The sequence below is a fragment of the Lissotriton helveticus genome, chromosome 11, assembly GCF_964261635.1.
Source record: "Lissotriton helveticus chromosome 11, aLisHel1.1, whole genome shotgun sequence".
Classification (NCBI taxonomy): Eukaryota; Metazoa; Chordata; class Amphibia; order Caudata; family Salamandridae; genus Lissotriton; species Lissotriton helveticus.
The window spans coordinates 220446183-220466147 of NC_136072.1; the positions used below are offsets into that span (position 1 = coordinate 220446183).

Genomic DNA, 19965 nt, shown 5'->3' on the forward strand with positions numbered 1-19965 from the left:
TTGGAGCGTCTTATGGTGGAGCTAATATGGGGATCTAAAAGGAAACGAGTAAAACTGGATACACCGCATAGGAAGTGGGAGAGGGGGGAGCTTGATGTCCCTCGGCTGGAGCTTTATTATATGCCATTGCAGCTCCAACATGGGGTGCATTGGTTGGATGACCAAGATAATTAGGAGAAACGGTTGCTAGCGGGAATGCATCATGAGATACCGCTCCCTGAACTCCTCAAGCTGAGGGACGGCGTACCTGAGTGCATCCCATACATCATTTGACATGTAGCCGCAACCTGGGTAGCTGCAATAAAAACGGTAGTGAAAAAGTTGCCTTATGCCCCTGAAGCCCCGATGTGGGCCATGCAGCCTTTTAAAAAGATAGGACAAAATATGCCAATTGCTAAAGGGACTGAGGGAGGATGTCAAATGAAGTGACTTATATGTAGTCCTACAATAGCTTACGAGGGAAGAAGCGGAGAGTGTGTTTGAGCTAGGCAGAGGGCAACACCTGTAGTACGCAAACATTTCTGCGGTGACCCGAGAGCTGTGGCTGACATTTCCACAAGAGCCACACATCACGACAACCTTACAGGCAATAACCACCCTGGCTGGAGGACCAAACTGGTCTCACATATTTACAAAGCACACAGGGAGGATCTCCCCACTGGCCCCCTCCCAATTCAGGCTAAATGGGACACTATATAAGAGGAATCCCTAACGGAGGCGGAGTGGAAGAGAGGACACGAGGGGGTCAAACAGATTTGCTCCAACGCTAGATTCAATCTTACACAATATAACATAGTACATTAAACTTACCTGACCCCGCGAGTGATCCATAAAATATACCCGGATTGATCCTCCTGTTGCCCGAAATGCAGACATATAGACGCTCACTTTCTGCATATGATCTGAGACTGCCCAGAGCTGACACCTTACTGGGGGCAGGTGATACAATGCTTGCAGAAGGCCACTGGATGGACGTACCACGCACTGTAAAGGGGGTGCTACTAGGGCTTCTCCCCAAGCCCAAAGCCAAGAAGCTTACTAGGAAATTCCCCAAAGTGGGATTAGTACTAGCCAAATGGCGGATAGTCATCAGATAGATGAGTTCAACCCCCCAGCGGTGGGAAGGCTGGACCAAAGATATGCGCAAATGGGCCACTGCAGAGTTAATCGGAATGAAGAAAGTCAGGAGGGATGATAAACTGAAAGATCACGCGGTAGCATGGTACACCATGATCACAGATGGACGACCTCCCTATGGAAGAAATGGATGAGACTCATGCAGGCTCGGACGGACCAGAGACTGTAGGCGTACACAGGACTTCGCCGACATCTGAGATAGCCATGGTCACATAGACTGCACAGATAGAGATTTGGCTCTTAGAACCTGGAACTGACAAGGCAAGACTAACATGACCCGGGGCGGGGGACACGTTAACTGTTCAAATTTTTTATATTAGAAACTAAAAAGATGTTCTCCTTGAAAAAGAATGTAGAGTTTGCCACTGTACCACATTGGAATGCATGACTCCTAATATGATCTGCTTATCCTTTGGTGTTTTTTGAAAAATGCTAATAAAATTGTTTTTAAAAAAAGTTTGAAACAAAATGTACAAGCATGTTACCACTAGTTAGAAAGGGTAAAGTGCGTAAAATTATAAAGCCAATAAAAACAGGTTATGAAAAAGAAGGCAAAAATCGGGGGGAAATACCATGCAAAAGATATTCATTTCCAACAGATAAGAGTAGGTTTATAAGTAGGGGAAGAGAATCCAGAGGAAACACCACCATCATTCATGGAAGTTTTGAGGAAAACTACAACTACAAGAGTTCTCCAGGGGTACTCCTATAATTTGATGAGAATTTAAAAAAAGTAGTTAATTGCTCTAAAAATGGAAGTAATTCTAAAGGATCAATCACCGACCTTTAACCTTTTGTGATGGGACATCAGTGTACATAAAGTTCAGGCAGTTGTGGCCATGAAGTCCAATGTCAGAATGGATCTTTGGTGTTATTCTGACTTTTGAGTGAAGAAGGTTAGTGTGTCTTTGCGAGGTTCTCCGTAGTGTAAATTGAGACCTTGCCATGTGGCGTTTGACATCTGGAATTTCTTGGTTGTATACTTACCTTACCATTATGTTATCCGTCGATATTCTGGATACAACCTTATGTAATATTATATTATTAGAAGAGCACCTTTAGAACTCTGATCGATGCATAGACAGTCATTGACAATATTATATTGCCCTCTTAACCAAAAATGCTTACATACCTGCCATGGCTCGAAGTCAAGAATATAAGCACATGACTTTGATGGAAATGGTCCGGCCCCAGGCACACATGTGTCTAAATTATGAAGAGCATGAGCAACGGTGTACACCGCTTTGTAAACACTGTATGTTATTCTGAGCTCTGAAACATCTGTATATGTGTTGTTAATATCTCTTAGCCTTTCATTTCCAATACAATGTCTAGAAGAAATATGCTTTTCGCGTTCAATGGTGTCATTGACTCTATCTGTATATAACGCTTTTCTATCTGCATGGTATGTGCAGTTAAAAGCATTCTCCCAAAACTCGTAGAGCAGATCATCTTCAGTATTCTCTGGATGTACTTCATGGAGAAACTTCTCAAAATTTGGTATGTTACCCTTCCGAACTCCAAATCCTATGGCTCCACCAAGGAGGTGAAAGTAACTTGGCTTGGCGATCAGTGCGGAAGTGATCCAGGCCTCACTTGCAATCCATGTTTTGCCAGTTATGTTTGTGTTTGCCATTTCCTCCATTAAAGCGCTAAGATCGATATCCGTTGAGAATACGACAATCACATTTGCTGTAGATTTTCTCACAGCTTCCACTATTTTGAGGATTGCCTCTTTATTATATATTCTGGGAAGGGTTTCAGAGAAAGAGATACATATGCCGACCTTCTCAACCTCTTCTTTGAACAGCTTGATTCCGTATTTCCCATAGTCATCATCCGCTGCTATTGTTCCAACCCAGGTCCAACCAAAATATATGACAAGTTGTGCCATTGCCTTGGACTGATAGGCATCACTTGGAATAGTACGGAGAAAGGAAGGGAACTGGAATTTGTCACTAAGAACTGAGCATGAAGAGAAGTAACCCACCTATAACGAAACAGAAGAAAGAGAACCAATGAAAATCAGGACAGGGCTAACAAAAATAAGTTGCTGTAACATTCACATTTATCATGTACTACCATCCTTGTCTGAGTTATGTTGAACAATGGTCCCTCAGGAGTGATTCAACAAACATTGATCAATTTACAACATTGGTTTTCTGTGAAAATACAGCAGTTAGTAGCCAGAAAATGGTATAGAAAGATCTTCCCAATTTAATAGTGTCACAAAAAGGCAAAAAGAGCACTGCGTGGAAAACTGACAAACTCAGCTTATTATGATAAGGTGAGCATTAGACATGATTCATAAAGCCATTTTTAAATGTAAATAAAAGACAAATTAAAAATTAAAAAGATTAAGGCCGAAAACAGCTTTATTGATGCCTCTTAGGATGACAAATTGGCATATATTTTGCATATCAGAAATTCCCTTGCTTACTATATCTTGCAATGCAAGGCCCCCACAAATCCCCCTTCCCCAGCGGGAGCTACCCGCACGTAAAAGTATGCAGTTGCTATGTACAATTAAACAGAGGTAAAAAGATTTATGTCTGATAAGTATCCTGTTGTAACTATTAGGTGAAATTCCACCCTTTTGTTGATCGTAAATGTAAATTTAGGACCTAAATAGACTTAGTGAATCAGGCCCTGGATATTTGACTTATAACTCTTCTTTCTGCTATGAAACTTGCTCTGGGTTATAATCATTTGACAACAAACTACAGCACAATTGCACTTAATGTATAAACTTAAAGCACTCCTTGTATGATTCATTGATATTAAAACTCTCTCTGTAATTAGTGAATCCCATTTTGAAAGCCTAGTCAAACATTCCTTCGTTGGAGGATTGAATACTCTTCTTACATTGTAATATTGAAAAAGTGTTCTTTATAATAGACCATCTATTAAATTCAATTTCAGTAACAAAGGAGCACATCACTACAGGGGGGCACTGCACATGGTCAACAGGCAGAGGTTCATTATGATGTCGGTAGGTAAACCTCTGACCGCTCGTCAGAGGCTTACCGACCGATGTCATTTGAGATGTCATCAGTGTCGTCATCAGTGATGTCACTGATCAAGTCATGAATGATGTAATATGTGACATCATCAGGAGTGGATTGCGGGCGCGTGATTTATATGTAGTACAACTAACTATTACGGAGGAATTTCAATGGTTTTGTACAAGTAAAATGTCTAGCTAACTATAACACCCCTAAAACCTATGTTTTTTTAGGTGAATTTCTAAGGTTTTTTAAATTCTAATTCCTAACTATAACATGTCTGAAACCTATGGTTTTTTCAGTGAATATATATATATATATATATATATATATACTCTCAACTATCTAACATAAAGCACACAAAACAGATACAAATACCAGGATTACAAATATCATCAACTTATAACGAAGTTACACAGCAATTATCAAATTGTCATACATAATTCAGACAAAGAGGGCAATATAGTTATTTGGCCAAAAGAGGACTGTTTGGAAGAAACAACTAAACGATGAGAGTGTTACAAAAGAAGTAACATCCAGAAAACTCGTGCCTCTTGGAATGAGTTTTATTTCAAATTACAGGCAGATATCTGAAGAACGATCACCCAATCATGCCTGTAATTTATTTCATCCACAAAATACACAAACAAGCCACCAGGCCACCAGGAAGACCTATCATTTCATCGTGAAAAAGCCTCCTAGAAAATAGCCCCCGATACATTGACTTTTTTTTACAGGAACATGTACAATCACTGCCTTCTTATATCCAAGATACTAGTAACTTTCTCAGAAATATTAGTAACTGTACATGGGACTCAGATTATCTATTAATGTCTTTAGATGTTACAGAATTATATACTAGTATCCACCAACAAGACGGTACTAGGGCTATAGAATCTTTCCTAGGTTCAAGACCAATGTATCTTTACCAACACAACAAGATGTTAGTCAGTATGATCCTATTCTGTTTAGAAAATAATTTCTTCATGTTCCAAAATCAGGAATTTCAACAAATTAGGGGAGTCGCGATGGGGGCGAGTTTTTCACCCAGTTATGTCCTCAAATTGGATTTTAAGAAAACATTGGATGAGCATGTTATAGTTTGGCTAAGATATATCGATGATTTGTTTGTGATATGGCGAGGTACGGAAATTAATTTCAGAAATTAACGTTAACACCCTTAGGGGCACATGCATCAAAGGTTTTTTGCGATCGCAAACGGTGTGATTCACAAAAATCGACCGTTTGCAATTGCAAATTGGCCTTTTGCGATGCATGAAAGTCTTTGGGAAGCTCAATTAAAGAATTCACAATATTTGGCGAGTTCCTAAATAGAGATTGCATTTAATGAATCACAAATTGTGATTCCTTAAATGCAATGCAACAACTAAATAAATTTGCGGTTTCGCTATTAAGAAATACAAATTGCCATCAATTTAAAGTTGATGGTAATTTCCGACAACTTTGAAAAATGCACAAAAGGGAATTTTTCTAAGTTCTGTGTTGCACACAAACATGCCCTTGGTGCATGTATGTGTGCAACATGTTTTTAATTGCACTTTCAGGGGTGCATCAGGGTGTTCTTTTGGCCCCCCATCACCCTCGAAATTGCATGCGCAATTTGCAAGTACCTATTTGGTACTCGCAAATTGCACATGCAGTTCCCATTGATTCCTATAGGCCTAGGGCCCATAGGAATAAATGGGAAGCCAATCCTTAATTGTGACTCGCAGTTTGCGAGTCGCAATTAAGGAACTGCGAGTCGCAATTAAGGAATTTTAAGGAATCGCATTTTTTGCGAATCCTTCATGCATTGCATTTTGCGATTTCTAAATAGCAAATCGGTAAAATTTGCTAATTGGAAATTGCAAAATGCTGAATTGATGCATGTGCCCATTAACTTGCACTTTACGGCTACCCTAAGTAGACAATCAGTGTGTTTCCTTGATGTAGAGATATTAATAGCTGATCATAAAATCGAAACAAGATTGCATTGGAAACATTAATTGAATTTTATTTTGTATCTAAATGGTCTTTACCTATTGGAGGGAAAAAATATATACAGTATATTTATGAACTAAAGTAAATTGCGGTTTCCAATTGACATCGTCATTTTATCAGATGTGTGTATATATGTCTGCAGTTCTCCTGGGCAAAGACGATACAAATGCATCCAAAAGTATGTCTTCTCTGTTTATTGTAGTTTGCACCACGTGTTTATGCACTCGTTACTTTAAATATGGTAATCAACTCTGCATCCGATTCATGTGATCAAGGCCTGTTCAGGCCGAAACACGTCATGGCGTTGTAATGGTTGAATAAAATACTTTGCAGCAGTGAATCGGAGTCGGCAAGAAGCTTAGACTGAAGTTATATATATATTCACTGAAAAAAACATAGGTTTCAGGGGCGTTATAGTTGGCTGGACATTTCACTCGTACAAAACCATTGAAATACCCCCGTTATAGTTAGTTCAGTTAACTATAACTCGCGCTCCCGCAATGCACTGCTGATGACATCACATATTACATCACTCATGACATGGTCAGTGATATCACTCATTTTTTTTTTTAAATCTGTTTATTATTTTTCCGTCACAATCAACTTACATAATGATCAAATATATCAATACGTGCTCTTTCGATCTCTCTTAGGCAGTGGTTATCCCTGGAGTACACAACTGCATTATAAGTATGTATGTGCTGCAGAGCCATATAGTAATAAATCAAAATATCCCACCCTCCCACATCCCACCATCAACCCACCCACTCCCACCGGCATGTCATTTACTACATTGCAACATATCACGATAGTATACTGGATCAGTACTAGTTAAACGGGGCTCCGTGTGTATGTCGGTGTACAAGAACATAACTGTTGTAGGGGGGGAATACACTCACACGCTCCTATATCTGTCTAATGGCTCAACCATTTACGAGGCTCCATTTCCTGCATGTGTCAGTGATATCACTCATGACATCACTGATGACATCTCAAATGACATCACTGATGACATCACTGATGACATCATCCAGTGAATGTGTGTTTTTCTGAAAATTAAATATGTTTTCTCTATGTATATCTCAAGGTCGATGGAAGAATAAATGGGTATATAAGTGTCTAAATGGATGATTGTTTTTAATGAAAATTGATTATATAACTGACTGATTAAGTGTATCTTAGTGAATACATGGATTAGTGAGTAATGTTTAAATATATAAATATCTGTATCAGTCTCTCACTTTGTGTAAAAGTGGATGCATGGGTTGGTGAGTAGCTACATGAGTGTATATATGGGTTACTACTTGGTTTCTCGAGTATCAGTATGAGTGTCTGAGTGTCTGTATGGTTCAGTGGGGGTATTACTTAGTGCATACATGCATGAATGAGTGAGTCACTATTTGTATGTGTTGAAGACAGTATGTGTGCAGGACTGTATGGGTGGATGAGTGTTTGTATGGGTGTGTTAGTGAGTGAATGACTGTCTCAATAGTATATTTATAAGTAACTTCATATGTTTTAAACTAGTATATGTGAGTATTGGTGTATATAAGTGAGTATATGTGAGAGTGAGAGATTGGAAGAGTTCCTGTATGAATAAGTATATGTTTCTATAAGGGATTGTTCAAAACACTAAGTATGTTTAAGTTTCTGTAGAAGTAAGTGTGGTGGTGTGTTTATAACTGTATAAGCAAGTAAATGGATGTTTGATTCTTTATTAGCATGAGTGACTATGTGTGTGAGTAACTCTATGGATGAGTGGCAGTGTGTAACAGGATGTATAGGTGTATGAGTACATATGATGAGTGAGTACATGTATGAGTGACTATATAGGACTGTTGGTGAATGAGTGGATGTGTATGTAGATCTTAGAATTACTGAATAGGTTGTTGTAACTGGTATTGCCATGTCCATTGCTTTGAAAATGTTAGTTTCTATTTTTGTATGTGTGTATCAAAGGTTATATTAGGGTGAGAGGAGGTCTGCCACTCCATCACAAGGATGATGTTCATCAGTGATGTCATTTGAGATGTCATCAGTGATGTCATGAGTGATGTCACTGACCATGTCATGAGTGATGTAATATGTGGCGTCATCAGCAGTGCATTGTGGGCGCGCGAGTTATAGATAGCTTAACTAACTATAACAGGGGAATTTCAACGGTTTTGTACGAGTGAAATGACCAGCTAACTATAACGCCCGAAACCTATGGTTTCTTCGGTGAATTTCTAAGGTTTTTTTAAATGCTAATTCCTAACTATAACGTAAAACTACCTCTTAAAACGCACCACAGGGCGTGTTTACACACGTCACCATAGGCCCGTCCCCTCCCTTAACCACAGTGCAAACACGGTCTGTGGCTATTTTAAGTTAGGAGATGAAGTCCCCTTGAATCCTGGGGGTCCCTAGGGTCCAACTAGCCCACTAGGTACCTCCAGTAAGTGCCACAGAGCTGCGTTGCAGAGAGATGTAAAAAGGGGCACTGCCTAGTCCACCTCTCTGCAATGCAGCGCAGTGGCGCTTACTGGAAGCACCTGGTGGGCTAGTTGGCCCCCAGGGGCCCTCAGGATTGAAGGGGAATTGTTTACCCAACGTAAAACGCGCCACAGGGTGTGTTTGCACACGTCACCTCAGGCCCTGTCCCCTCCCTGACCCACTGTAAATGCGCCCTGTGGCAATTTTAAGTTTGGTGATTAAGTCCCCTTGAATCCTGAGGGTCCCTAGGGTCCAACTAGCCCACTAGGTATCTCCAGTAAGCGCCACAGAGCTGAGTTGCAGAGAGATGTAAGAAGGGACACTGCCTAGCCCACCTCTCTGCAACGCAGCGCAGTGGCGCTTACTGGAAGCACCTGGTGGACTAGCCTAGTTGGCCCCCAGGGTCCCTCAGGACTGAAGGGTAAATATTTCCCTAACTTAAAACGCACCACAGGGCGTGTTTGCACACGTCACCTCAGGCCCCGTCCCCTCCCTTCACCACTGTGTAAATGCACCCTGTGGCAGTTTTAAGTTGGGAGATTAAGTCCCCTTGAACCCTGAGGGTCCCTAGTGTCCAACTAGCCCACTAGGTACCTCCAGTAAGCGTCACAGAGCTGCATTGCAGAGAGGTGTCAAAAGGAGCCCTGCCTAGACCACCTCTCTGCAACGCAGCGCAGTGGCGCTTACTGGAAGCACCTGGTGGACTAGTTGGCCCCCAGGGTCCCTCAGGATTGAAAGGGAATTATTTCCCTAACTTAAAACGCACCACAGGGCGTGTTTACACATGAGTGACTATGTGTGTGAGTAACTCTATGGATGAGTGGCAGTGTGTAACAGGATGTATAGGTGTATGAGTACATATGATGAGTGAGTACATGTATGAGTGACTATATAGGACTGTTGGTGAATGAGTGGATGTGTATGTAGATCTTAGAATTACTGAATAGGTTGTTGTAACTGGTATTGCCATGTCCATTGCTTTGAAAATGTTAGTTTCTATTTTTGTATGTGTGTATCAAAGGTTATATTAGGGTGAGAGGAGGTCTGCCACTCCATCACAAGGATGATGTTCATCAGTGATGTCATCAGTGATGTCATTTGAGATGTCATCAGTGATGTCATGAGTGATGTCACTGACCATGTCATGAGTGATGTAATATGTGGCGTCATCAGCAGTGCATTGTGGGCGCGCGAGTTACAGATAGCTGAACTAACTATAACAGGGGAATTTCAACGGTTTTGTACGAGTGAAATGACCAGCTAACTACAACGCCCCGAAACCTATGGTTTCTTCAGTGAATTTCTAATGTTTTTTTAAATGCTAATTCCCTAACTATAACGTAAAACTACCTCTTAAAACGCACCACAGGGCGTGTTTACACACGTCACCATAGGCCCGTCCCCTCCCTTAACCACAGTGCAAACACGGTCTGTGGCTATTTTAAGTTAGGAGATGAAGTCCCCTTGAATCCTGGGGGTCCCTAGGGTCCAACTAGCCCACTAGGTACCTCCAGTAAGTGCCACAGAGCTGCGTTGCAGAGAGATGTAAAAAGGGGCACTGCCTAGTCCACCTCTCTGCAATGCAGCGCAGTGGCGCTTACTGGAAGCACCTGGTGGGCTAGTTGGCCCCCAGGGGCCCTCAGGATTGAAGGGGAATTGTTTACCCAACGTAAAACGCGCCACAGGGTGTGTTTGCACACGTCACCTCAGGCCCTGTCCCCTCCCTGACCCACTGTAAACGCGCCCTGTGGCAATTTTAAGTTTGGTGATTAAGTCCCCTTGAATCCTGAGGGTCCCTAGGGTCCAACTAGCCCACTAGGTATCTCCAGTAAGCGCCACAGAGCTGAGTTGCAGAGAGATGTAAGAAGGGACACTGCCTAGCCCACCTCTCTGCAACGCAGCGCAGTGGCGCTTACTGGAAGCACCTGGTGGACTAGCCTAGTTGGCCCCCAGGGTCACTCAGGACTGAAGGGTAATTATTTCCCTAACTTAAAACGCACCACAGGGCGTGTTTGCACACGCCACCTCAGGCCCCGTCCCCTCCCTTCACCACTGTGTAAATGCGCCCTGTGGCAGTTTTAAGTTGGGAGATTAAGTCCCCTTGAATCCTGAGGGTCCCTAGTGTCCAACAAGCCCACTAGGTACCTCCAGTAAGTGCCACATAGCTGCGTTTCAGAGAGGTGTAAAAAGGGGCGTGGCCTAGACCACATCTCTGCAACGCAGCGCAGTGGTGCTTGCTGGAAGCACCTTGTGGGCTGGTTGGCCCCCCGGAGCCCTCAGGATTGAAGGGGAATTATTTCCCCAACTTAAAACGTGCCACAGGGCGTGTTTGCACATGTTACCTCAGGCCCCGTCCCTTCCCTTCACCACTGTGTATACACGTCCTGTGGCCGTTTTTAGTTGGGAGATTAAGTTCATTTGAATCCTGAGGGTCCCTAGGGTCCAACTAGCCCACTAGGTACCTCCAGTAAGCGTCACAGAGCTGCATTGCAGAGAGATGTAAAAAGGAGCACTGCCTAGACCACCTCTCTGCAACGCAGCGCAGTGGCGCTTACTGGAAGCACCTGGTGGACTAGTTGGCCCCCAGGGTCCCTCAGGATTGAATGGGAATTATTTCCCTAACTTAAAACGCACCACAGGGCGTGTTTACACACGCCACCCTAGGCCCCATCCCCTCCCTTCACCACTGTGTAAACGCGCCCTGTGGCAGTTTTAAGTTGGGAGACTAAGTCCCCTTGAATCCTGAGGGTCCCTAGTGTCCAACTAGCCCACTAGGTAGCTCCAGTAAGCGCCACATAGCTGAGTTGCAGAGAGGTGTAAAAAGGGGCACGGCCTAGACCACCTCTCGGCAACGCAGCGCAGTGGCGCTTACTGGAAGCACCTGGTGGGCTAGTTAGCCCCCAGGGTCCCTCAAGATTGAAGGGGAATTATTTCCCCAACTTAAAACGTGCCACAGGGCGTGTTTGCACACGTCACCTCAGGCCCCGTCCCCCTCCCTTCACCACTATGTAAACACGCCCTGTGGCTGTTCTAAGTTGAGAGATTAAGTAACCTTGAATCCTAAGGGTCCCTAGGGTCAAACTAGCCCACTAGGTACCTCCAGTAAGCGCCACAGACCTGCCTTTGCAGAGAGGTGTAAAAAGGGGCGTGGCTTCTAAACACCTGTCTTCAACACAGCTCCCTGGCGCATACTGGAGATACCTGTTGGGCTAGTTGCCCTCCAGGGACCCTCAGTATTGAAAGAGAATTAATTACCCAACTTACAACTCACCACGGGCGTGTTTGCACAATGGTGAAGGAAGGGGGTGTGGCCTGAGGTGATATGTCTGCAAACACGCCCTGTGGCGCGTTTTAAGTTGGAGAATTAATTCCTCCTCAATCCTGAGGGTCCCTGGGGGCCAACTAGCCCACCAGGTACCTCCAGTATGTGCCAGAGAGCTATGTTGCAGAGAGGTGTTCAGAGGCAACGCCCATTTTTTACAACACTCTGCAACGCAGCTCCCTGGCGCTTACTGGAGGTACCGGGTGGGCTAGTTGGCCCCCAGGAACCCTCAGGATTGAAGAGGAATTAATTCCCCAACTTAAACCGCGCCACAGAGTGTAGGCACCCTGGGACCCTACAGGAGCCGGGTCCTAGAGGGTGGCGGTCCCCAGGGCAATCATTGGCTCCATGAGGCTCCCACTTAATGAAAAGCCCTGGGGGGTGGTGGTCCCCGGGGCTTGGGGGTCCGTTACGGACCCCCTACTTTGAATATGTAGAGCCCTGGGGAGGTGGTGGTGCCCGGATCGTGTGGGGCTCTCGAGCCCCCCCCACACAGGCTATTTTTTTTTAAACACATGCCCCAGGGGGTGGTGGTCCCCGGGGCTGCGGGGGGCCATGAGCCCCCCGTAAATATTTTTGCAAAGCCCCGGGAGGTGGCGGTCCCTGGGGCTTGGGGGCCTTTGAGCCCCCCCCCACCCATTCAGTTTAGAAGCCCTGGGGGGTGACGGTCCCCATGGGTTCGGGGGGGCCTTTGAGCCCCCAACCCATTGATTTATTTTATTTCAGTAGTTTTGTATAGCGCTAGCTGGACCAAAGGGTATCGGAGCGCTTCACAACATATACAATAATGAACAGACATGTGAACCAGGAGAGTGGGGGAACATGTGGGTTAGGGCAGGCAGGGGGTAGGATCTGATATTCAACCATACATACTCAGGAATAAAAAAGTTTATACACACAAGGCTTTCTTGAACTGCGTCAGAAGGTAGGGTCTGATATTCAACCATACATAATCGGCAATCAAAATGTTTATACACAGAAGGATTTTTTGAGCTGCGACTGTGTTGTTAGACTCGAATTTTAGTAAAGATGGAGTGTCAGTTGGGGGACTGTCCAGGGTCTGTCAGTTTCCTCGAGCGCGGTCGAGGAAGAGGTCTTTGAGAAGGCTCTTGAATTTTGGAAACAAGGGGATTGTTCTGATGTGGGGTGGGATGGAGTTCCAGATTTTAGGTGCCTTTCCAACAAAAGATTTGGCTGTGATTCTGTGCTTGCAAATTTTTGGCGGGATGAGCAGTAGAGAGCTGGAGATCCTGAGGTTTCTCGACTGGCCTGCCCTTTTGAGTTTGGCGGCCCGGTATTCTGGTTTACCTGTATGCAGGGCTTTGTGCGTGAGGCAGGCTGTTCTAAAGCTGGCTCGCAACTCTACTGGGAGCCATTGAGTTCTCTGAGGGCTGGAGAGATGTGCTCGAATTTCTTAAATCCGGGGACCATTCTTGCTGCTGCGTTGAGTGTAGTCTTCAAGGGGGCAAGGTGGGTTTTTGCTGTCCCCGTCAAGGTAGCAATCCCGTAGTCTATTCTGGAGAGGACTAATGCTTGGGTGGCTTGTTGAAGGTCCTTTGGTGGGAGGAAGAGTTTTATTTTGTATAGTAATTTTAGGTTGAGAAAGGCACTTTTCGCGGATCTTGTGATGTGTTTCTTCATGTCAAGTTTTGGGTCTAGGGTGATACCTAGGGATTTCACCGAGTCTGCCAAGGAGAGGTTACCATTGAGGGCATCAATGGCTTTGAGCCATTCTTCGATTTGGGGATTATCTTCTTTGTTGGAAATAAGTAGTATTTCAGTTTTTTCTTGGTTCAGTTTCAAGTGATTGGCTGTGAACCAGTGTTTGACCTCCTTGAGCGTGTTGTTTAGTCTCCGGATGTCATCAATTGAGGTGGTTTCCAGATAGAGCTGCGTGTCGTCAGCATCTAGATGAAAGGGGATGTTGTATTTTCTGAGTAGAGACGTGAGGGGTTCGATGTAGATGTTGAAGAGCTGGGGGGAGACTACAAACCCTTTTGGAACACCTCTGATGACAGGGTGGAGGTCGGATTCGAAGTTTTTTATTTCTATTCTCTGTGATCGGTTGTGAAGAAAGGAAGAGAGTCCCCAGGGCTGGTGGGGGCTGTGAGCCCCCCTGCACATATTTTTTAAAAGCCCCGGTGGGTGGCGGTCCCCGGGGCTGGGGGGCCCCCTTGGACCCAATTACTATATAACAATTGCCCCCGGGACTTGGCCCATCCGGGGGCAAAATATTAACGAAGCGCGGGAGACCGCGCTTCGTTTATTTTTTTTTCTTGGCAGGGTCCGCGCACCCTGCATGGATTTTGCCGATTTAAAAAAAAAAATTTGGGGGGCCCTGGGGTTCCTTGTGGGACCCCCTAAGCAGGCTTATGGGTTCAGGGTGTTTCTGCCCTGCCCCTTTTTGTGTTTTGCGCACTTGTTTCAGTGATTTCTTGTGCCTCGATTACCGAGGCACAAGATGTCTGCCAACACTTCCTGGTTTGGAGTGTTGACAGCCAATTAGCATGAAGCTCATGATCGGGCGGGTGAGCGGATCCTGCGCGGCCATAGATATATATATATATGATTTTCCTACTGATTTTTTCAGCAACTACTGAACGGATTTACACCATTTAACAAAAAGGGTTCTTTCTGAACCAGGAACTACCTCTTTGCCAAATTTGGTGTAATTCCGTTCAGCAGTTCGGGCTGTAGCCGTGTCTAAAGCTTCCTACGGGAAATTGCATGGAGAAAACACGTTTTGGGACCCCGCTTATTTCTCAGCCCCCGCTTGCCAAATCACCCCTACACTTCCAGGATAGGAGCGGACAGGAGCGCCCCACGAGTTTTAAAAATTTCGTGAAGATTCGTCAATCGGCGCCAAAGTTATTGGAAATAGATTGTTGTGAATTTCCCATGGAAAATAGGCCCTAACTATAACTACCTACTGGCGACCGCCAGTAGGTAATATATGTGTGTGTGTGTGTGTGTGTGTGTGTGTGTGTGTGTGTATATATATATAAATAAATATATGTATGTCCATAGGAAATAAAAAAAATTAAAAAGAGACAGGTGTAAGGGACATTATGGTTAGGTTCAGATTTATTGTGACATATATCATTGTCAAAAATATTGTAATCCATTATTTATGATGTCAATTGCATAAATATCGATTAAAAATATCGTTGTCATTAATATCATTGTACAAAATATTGTTTTTTAAAATATATATTAAACATTAAATATATTCAAAAGTAACAAAAAATTAATACAAATTAAGCTAATTTTATTAATTTTAAAATAGTTATAATTATTTCACCTATTCATTTTTTTAACATATATGTATATTAATATGCAAATATATGTATGTTATATAATATTATTAAAGTATGATTATCAATGTATATTTAAATTTTAAAATGTATTTTAAATTTTATAATTTAGTAAACATATATATAAACATATATCCAATAACGTAATACAATTTTAAAAAACATACCAATGTAATTACAATTAAAAAAGTAAACAACATAAAAAACGTTAATGTACAAAAGATATATTAAATATTAAAAATATTTTTCATTATAAATATTATATTTGTACATACACAAAACACATACACAAAAACTTAATTTAATTTTAAATAAAATAAACTAAACTATAAAATTCTGCAAATGATAAATAGACTACTCACAATTAAATTCATACAACAGTAGGAAAAATGTTGGACTCTGAAGGGTCAACATTTACTATTCCCACTCCACGCAGTGGAACAATATAGAAAATGTTTCATTGCGAAGGGGTAAAACGTTTTCTTCACACTACAACAGTAGGGAAAGTACCGGATTGCGGAGGGGTAAAATGTACTATTGCCAATCCAGTCTGTGCAATAGTAGGGAAAGTGTTGGATTGCGGAGGCGAAAATGTACTATTCCCACTCCAGTCAGTGAAACCATAGGGAAAGTGTTATATTGTGGAGAGGTTGAATTTACTATTCCCACTCCAGTCAGTGCAACGTTAGGGAAAGAGTTGGATTGTGAAGGTGTAAAATGTACTATTCCCACTCCAGTCAGTGAAATAGTAGGGAAAGTGTTGAATTGTGGAGGGGTAAAATGTATTATTCCCACTCCAGTATGTGCAACAGTAGGGAAAGTGTTAGACTGTGGAGGGGTAAAATCCACATTTTCCACTAGTCAGTGCAACCCCTACACCCCTACAAAATCCCCAGCAATCGCCTAAAATTTTAATTCCTACCATATACCCCTACAAAACCCATAACCCACACCTAAAACTTAAAAAAAGCAATTACACAATTAACATAAATATGTATCAATTAAGTAATGAATAGCAATTACAAAATAATTAATTAATTGTAATTAATTTACTCCCCATCATATAGCCCTAAAAATCCCACAACCAGCACCTAAAATGTTACATAAAAAATATTACACAATTAACATAATTAAGTATCAATTAAATATGTAATGTTAGAAAAATGACTATTAATTAATGATAATTAATTTACTTCCCACCATATACCCCTACAAAACCCACAACCCACACCTCACATTTAACATAAAAAAATTACACAATGAAAGTAATTAATTATCTATTAAATAATGTATATTAATTTAAAAGTACTTATTAATTAATTATAATTAATTTACTTCCTGACCTGCACCTCTATGAACCCTACAACCTGCTATTGTACTAATAAACACAAGCATTTATCAAACTAAATGTAATAATTGCTAAACAACTATATTAAAAAACATAAACAATAATTATACAAAACATTTATAACTATACATTTAAAATATATACTAAAATACATAACCATAATTAAAAAATGATATTATGAACAACTATATTTTTGTAAACTATATTAATGATTTCGATATTTTCGAAATTGATATTACTTACCTTAAAATCAATATTCTTCACAACTATATTCTTGCAGATGATATTCCATATCACAATATTTTAGACACAATATTTTGGTATGACAATATTTTTTTTAATATTTTGCTTAATTACATTTATATATATATACCCACTGAAAAAAACAAAGGTTGAAGTGATGTTAACGTTAGCTGAAAAAAATCTGTTAAAACTACATTTTATACTCCCCAAAAAATATAGCACTTATAGTTTACTGAGCTAACTTGAACTTGTGCCCTCTTTGTACCCAGTGCTGTCTTGTAAGATACTATCAATGATACGTCATGAGTGGTGCAATCTGTGAGATCTTTAACCAGAGCCCTTTTTCTGTTGTAGTGTTTTTACAGCACAAACTTGACTCACAGATATTGGAGCACTTTACATGAACAACCATTGCATTACACAAGGACACATTCATTTTGATTTTTAGACATGTTGAGATTAATGGCCTGATGTAGGTCACCAAATACCGGTCGGTAACGGCTGAATTCGGCCGTTACCGACCGGTATTTGGTGATTGAGATGTAGGGACCAATTCATTAATTGTGAGTCGCAATTAAGGAATTTCAAGGAATCACATTTTTTGCGACTCCTTCATGCATTTCTAAATAGCAAATCAGTAAAAATTAAATATTTGGAAATCGCAAAATGCAGGATTGATGCAGGTGCCCATTAGGGACTAGACCCAATATCCTGAATTTATCTCAAAAGAGTAGTTTAAGGGCACAGTATAGGGACACTCTGAAACTTGTCCCTGGGATCCAAAGGGAGAGTGACTCCCGCAAGACTGCACAGCTCTCCGGTGAAGTACAACAGTACTCCCATAATAGCCGCCACCCAAGAGTCAGCACCCTTGGTATTGTGGTACATTGCAAACTTCTCCAGAGCTTGCAAAACCTTACAAAATAATAATACTTGAAATTTGGTTAGGGGATTCACAGGGAGTTTGCTGCCTTCGGGGGGACTACTGCCTCCTTTAGGATGTATGGCAGATGTATTTTTACTTTTCTGATACACATTTAGCTCTGTCCACATCTGAATCTCCCACATCACACCTGGAGCTCAGGGGTCCCACGCACCGCGTTGGCTGTAGGGGCTTTTGTTACGCCACTAAGTGGTCCCTACATGTGTTGGCTTTGTTCTATCTTCTCATAGAAACAAAATATTCACTGAAATTAGATGTTTTTGAAAGTGGAAGAAAAAGTTACTTCTATGGCTCAAGGGCCTTCTTTAGCAAGCGATATCAACTCTTACTCTTATGTTAAGGTTTTATGTACAATATATTTTTATATATATATATATATATATATATATATATATATATATATATATATATATATATATATATATATATATTACCTATTGGCGATAGCCAGTAGGTATATATAGTTAGGATTGTTTTCCATAGGGAAATCCCAACATTCTATTGGGAATAACTTTGGCGCCGGTTGAGGAATCTTCCTGAAATGTTCCTTAACTTTGCCTAGCGGCGCTTCGGTCCTTCACTGAAAGTTTGGGGGGGATTCGTCAAGCGGGGGCCGAGATAAAAGGGGGGTCCCAAAACGTGTTTTCCCCATGTTAATTTCCATAGGGCGGTTGGACTCACTTTTAGCCCGAACGGCTGAATGGTTTTCCACCAAACTTGGCAAAATTGTAGGGACGGTTAGCCCGATGTGCCTTTGCTATGTCTCAAGATATGTGCTCTAGTGGTTTTTACGAAAATGAACTTTGAAAAATATATATTGGGCTACATTGGGCTATATATATGTTAGAGCCCAAATGTAGCCCAATGTAGCCCAATGTAGCCCAATGTAGCCCAAAGATGGCCACCAGAGACAAAAAAAACCAAATGTAGCCCAAATATCAGCCAGATGTAGCCCAACTATAGCCCAATGACAGAATGTCCCAGAGTGTTCTAAAGAACAACTAGAGCGCTAACAGTCTTACTTATGACAAAAGTATGGCACACCTGAAGTCATCTTGATTGGAATAAAGTGTTAACACTTAAAACATTTAATTTGCAAAGGAACAAAATGAGGGGGTTCATTTTGCCATGGAAATTATGATTAGTGCTGAAGAAAGAAAAATTAGGGCACATTTTGAGTGACTTCTCAAATCCTCTTATATTTCATTAAAAAAATTCTGATATGCAGTCTCCCAAGATGGCCACCAGAGACAAAAGAGCCTGTGCTTAAAAACTCTGTTAGCAAATCAGGCATTTGAGATTTAAAAAATAGTTAGGATTGTTTTCTATAGGGAAATCGCAACATTCTATTGGGAATAACTTTGGCGCCGGTTGAGGAATCTTCCTGAAAATTTCCTTAACTTTGCCTCGTGGCGCTCCGGTCCTTCCCTGAAAGTTTGGGGGGGATTCGTCAAGCAGGGGCCGAGATTAAAGGGGGGTCCCAAAACGTGTTTTCCCAATGTTAATTTCCATAGGGCGGTTGGACTCACTTTTAGCCCGAACGGCTGAATGGTTTTCCAACAAACTTGGCAAAATTGTAGGGACTGGTAGCCCGATGTGCCTTTGCTATGTCTCAAGATATGTGCTCCAGTGGTTTTTACGAAAATTAACTTTGAAAAAATATATATTGGGCTACATTGGGCTATATGTATGTTAGAGCCCAAATGTAGCCCAATGTAGCCCAAAGATGGCCACCAGAGACAAAAAAAACAAATGTAGCCCAAATATCAGCCAGATGTAGCCCAACTATAGCCCAATGACAGAATGTCCCAGAGTGTTCTAAAGAACAACTAGAGCGCTAACAGTCTTACTTATGACAAAAGTATGGCACACCTGAAGTCATCTTGATTGGAATAAAGTGTTAACACTTAAAACATTTAATTTGCAAAGGAACAAAATGAGGGGGTTCATTTTGCCATAGAAATTATGATTAATGCTGAAGAAAGAAAAATTAGGGCACATTTTGAGTGACTTCTCAAATCCTCTTATATTTCATAAAAAAAATTCTGATATGCAGTCTCCCAAGATGGCCACCAGAGACAAAAGAGCCTGTGCTTAAAAACTCTGTTGGCAAAGCAGGCATTTGAGATTTAAAAAACGTTTTAATATATAAAAACGTTATCCGCTAATAGAATTAG

At 41.7% G+C, this 19965-nt stretch overlaps 1 protein-coding gene across 1 annotated transcript in view; it reads right to left on the reverse strand.

Moving 5' to 3' along the window:
• LOC144792577 (vomeronasal type-2 receptor 1-like) overlaps window positions 1-19965 on the reverse strand; it is a 329343-nt gene that overhangs the window by 61257 nt on the left and 248121 nt on the right. Inside the window, exon 3 of the mRNA XM_078667685.1 lies at window positions 2270-3127. Within this exon, the coding sequence (XP_078523811.1) occupies window positions 2270-3127 (858 nt within the window). The remainder of the gene's footprint in view (window positions 1-2269; window positions 3128-19965) is intronic.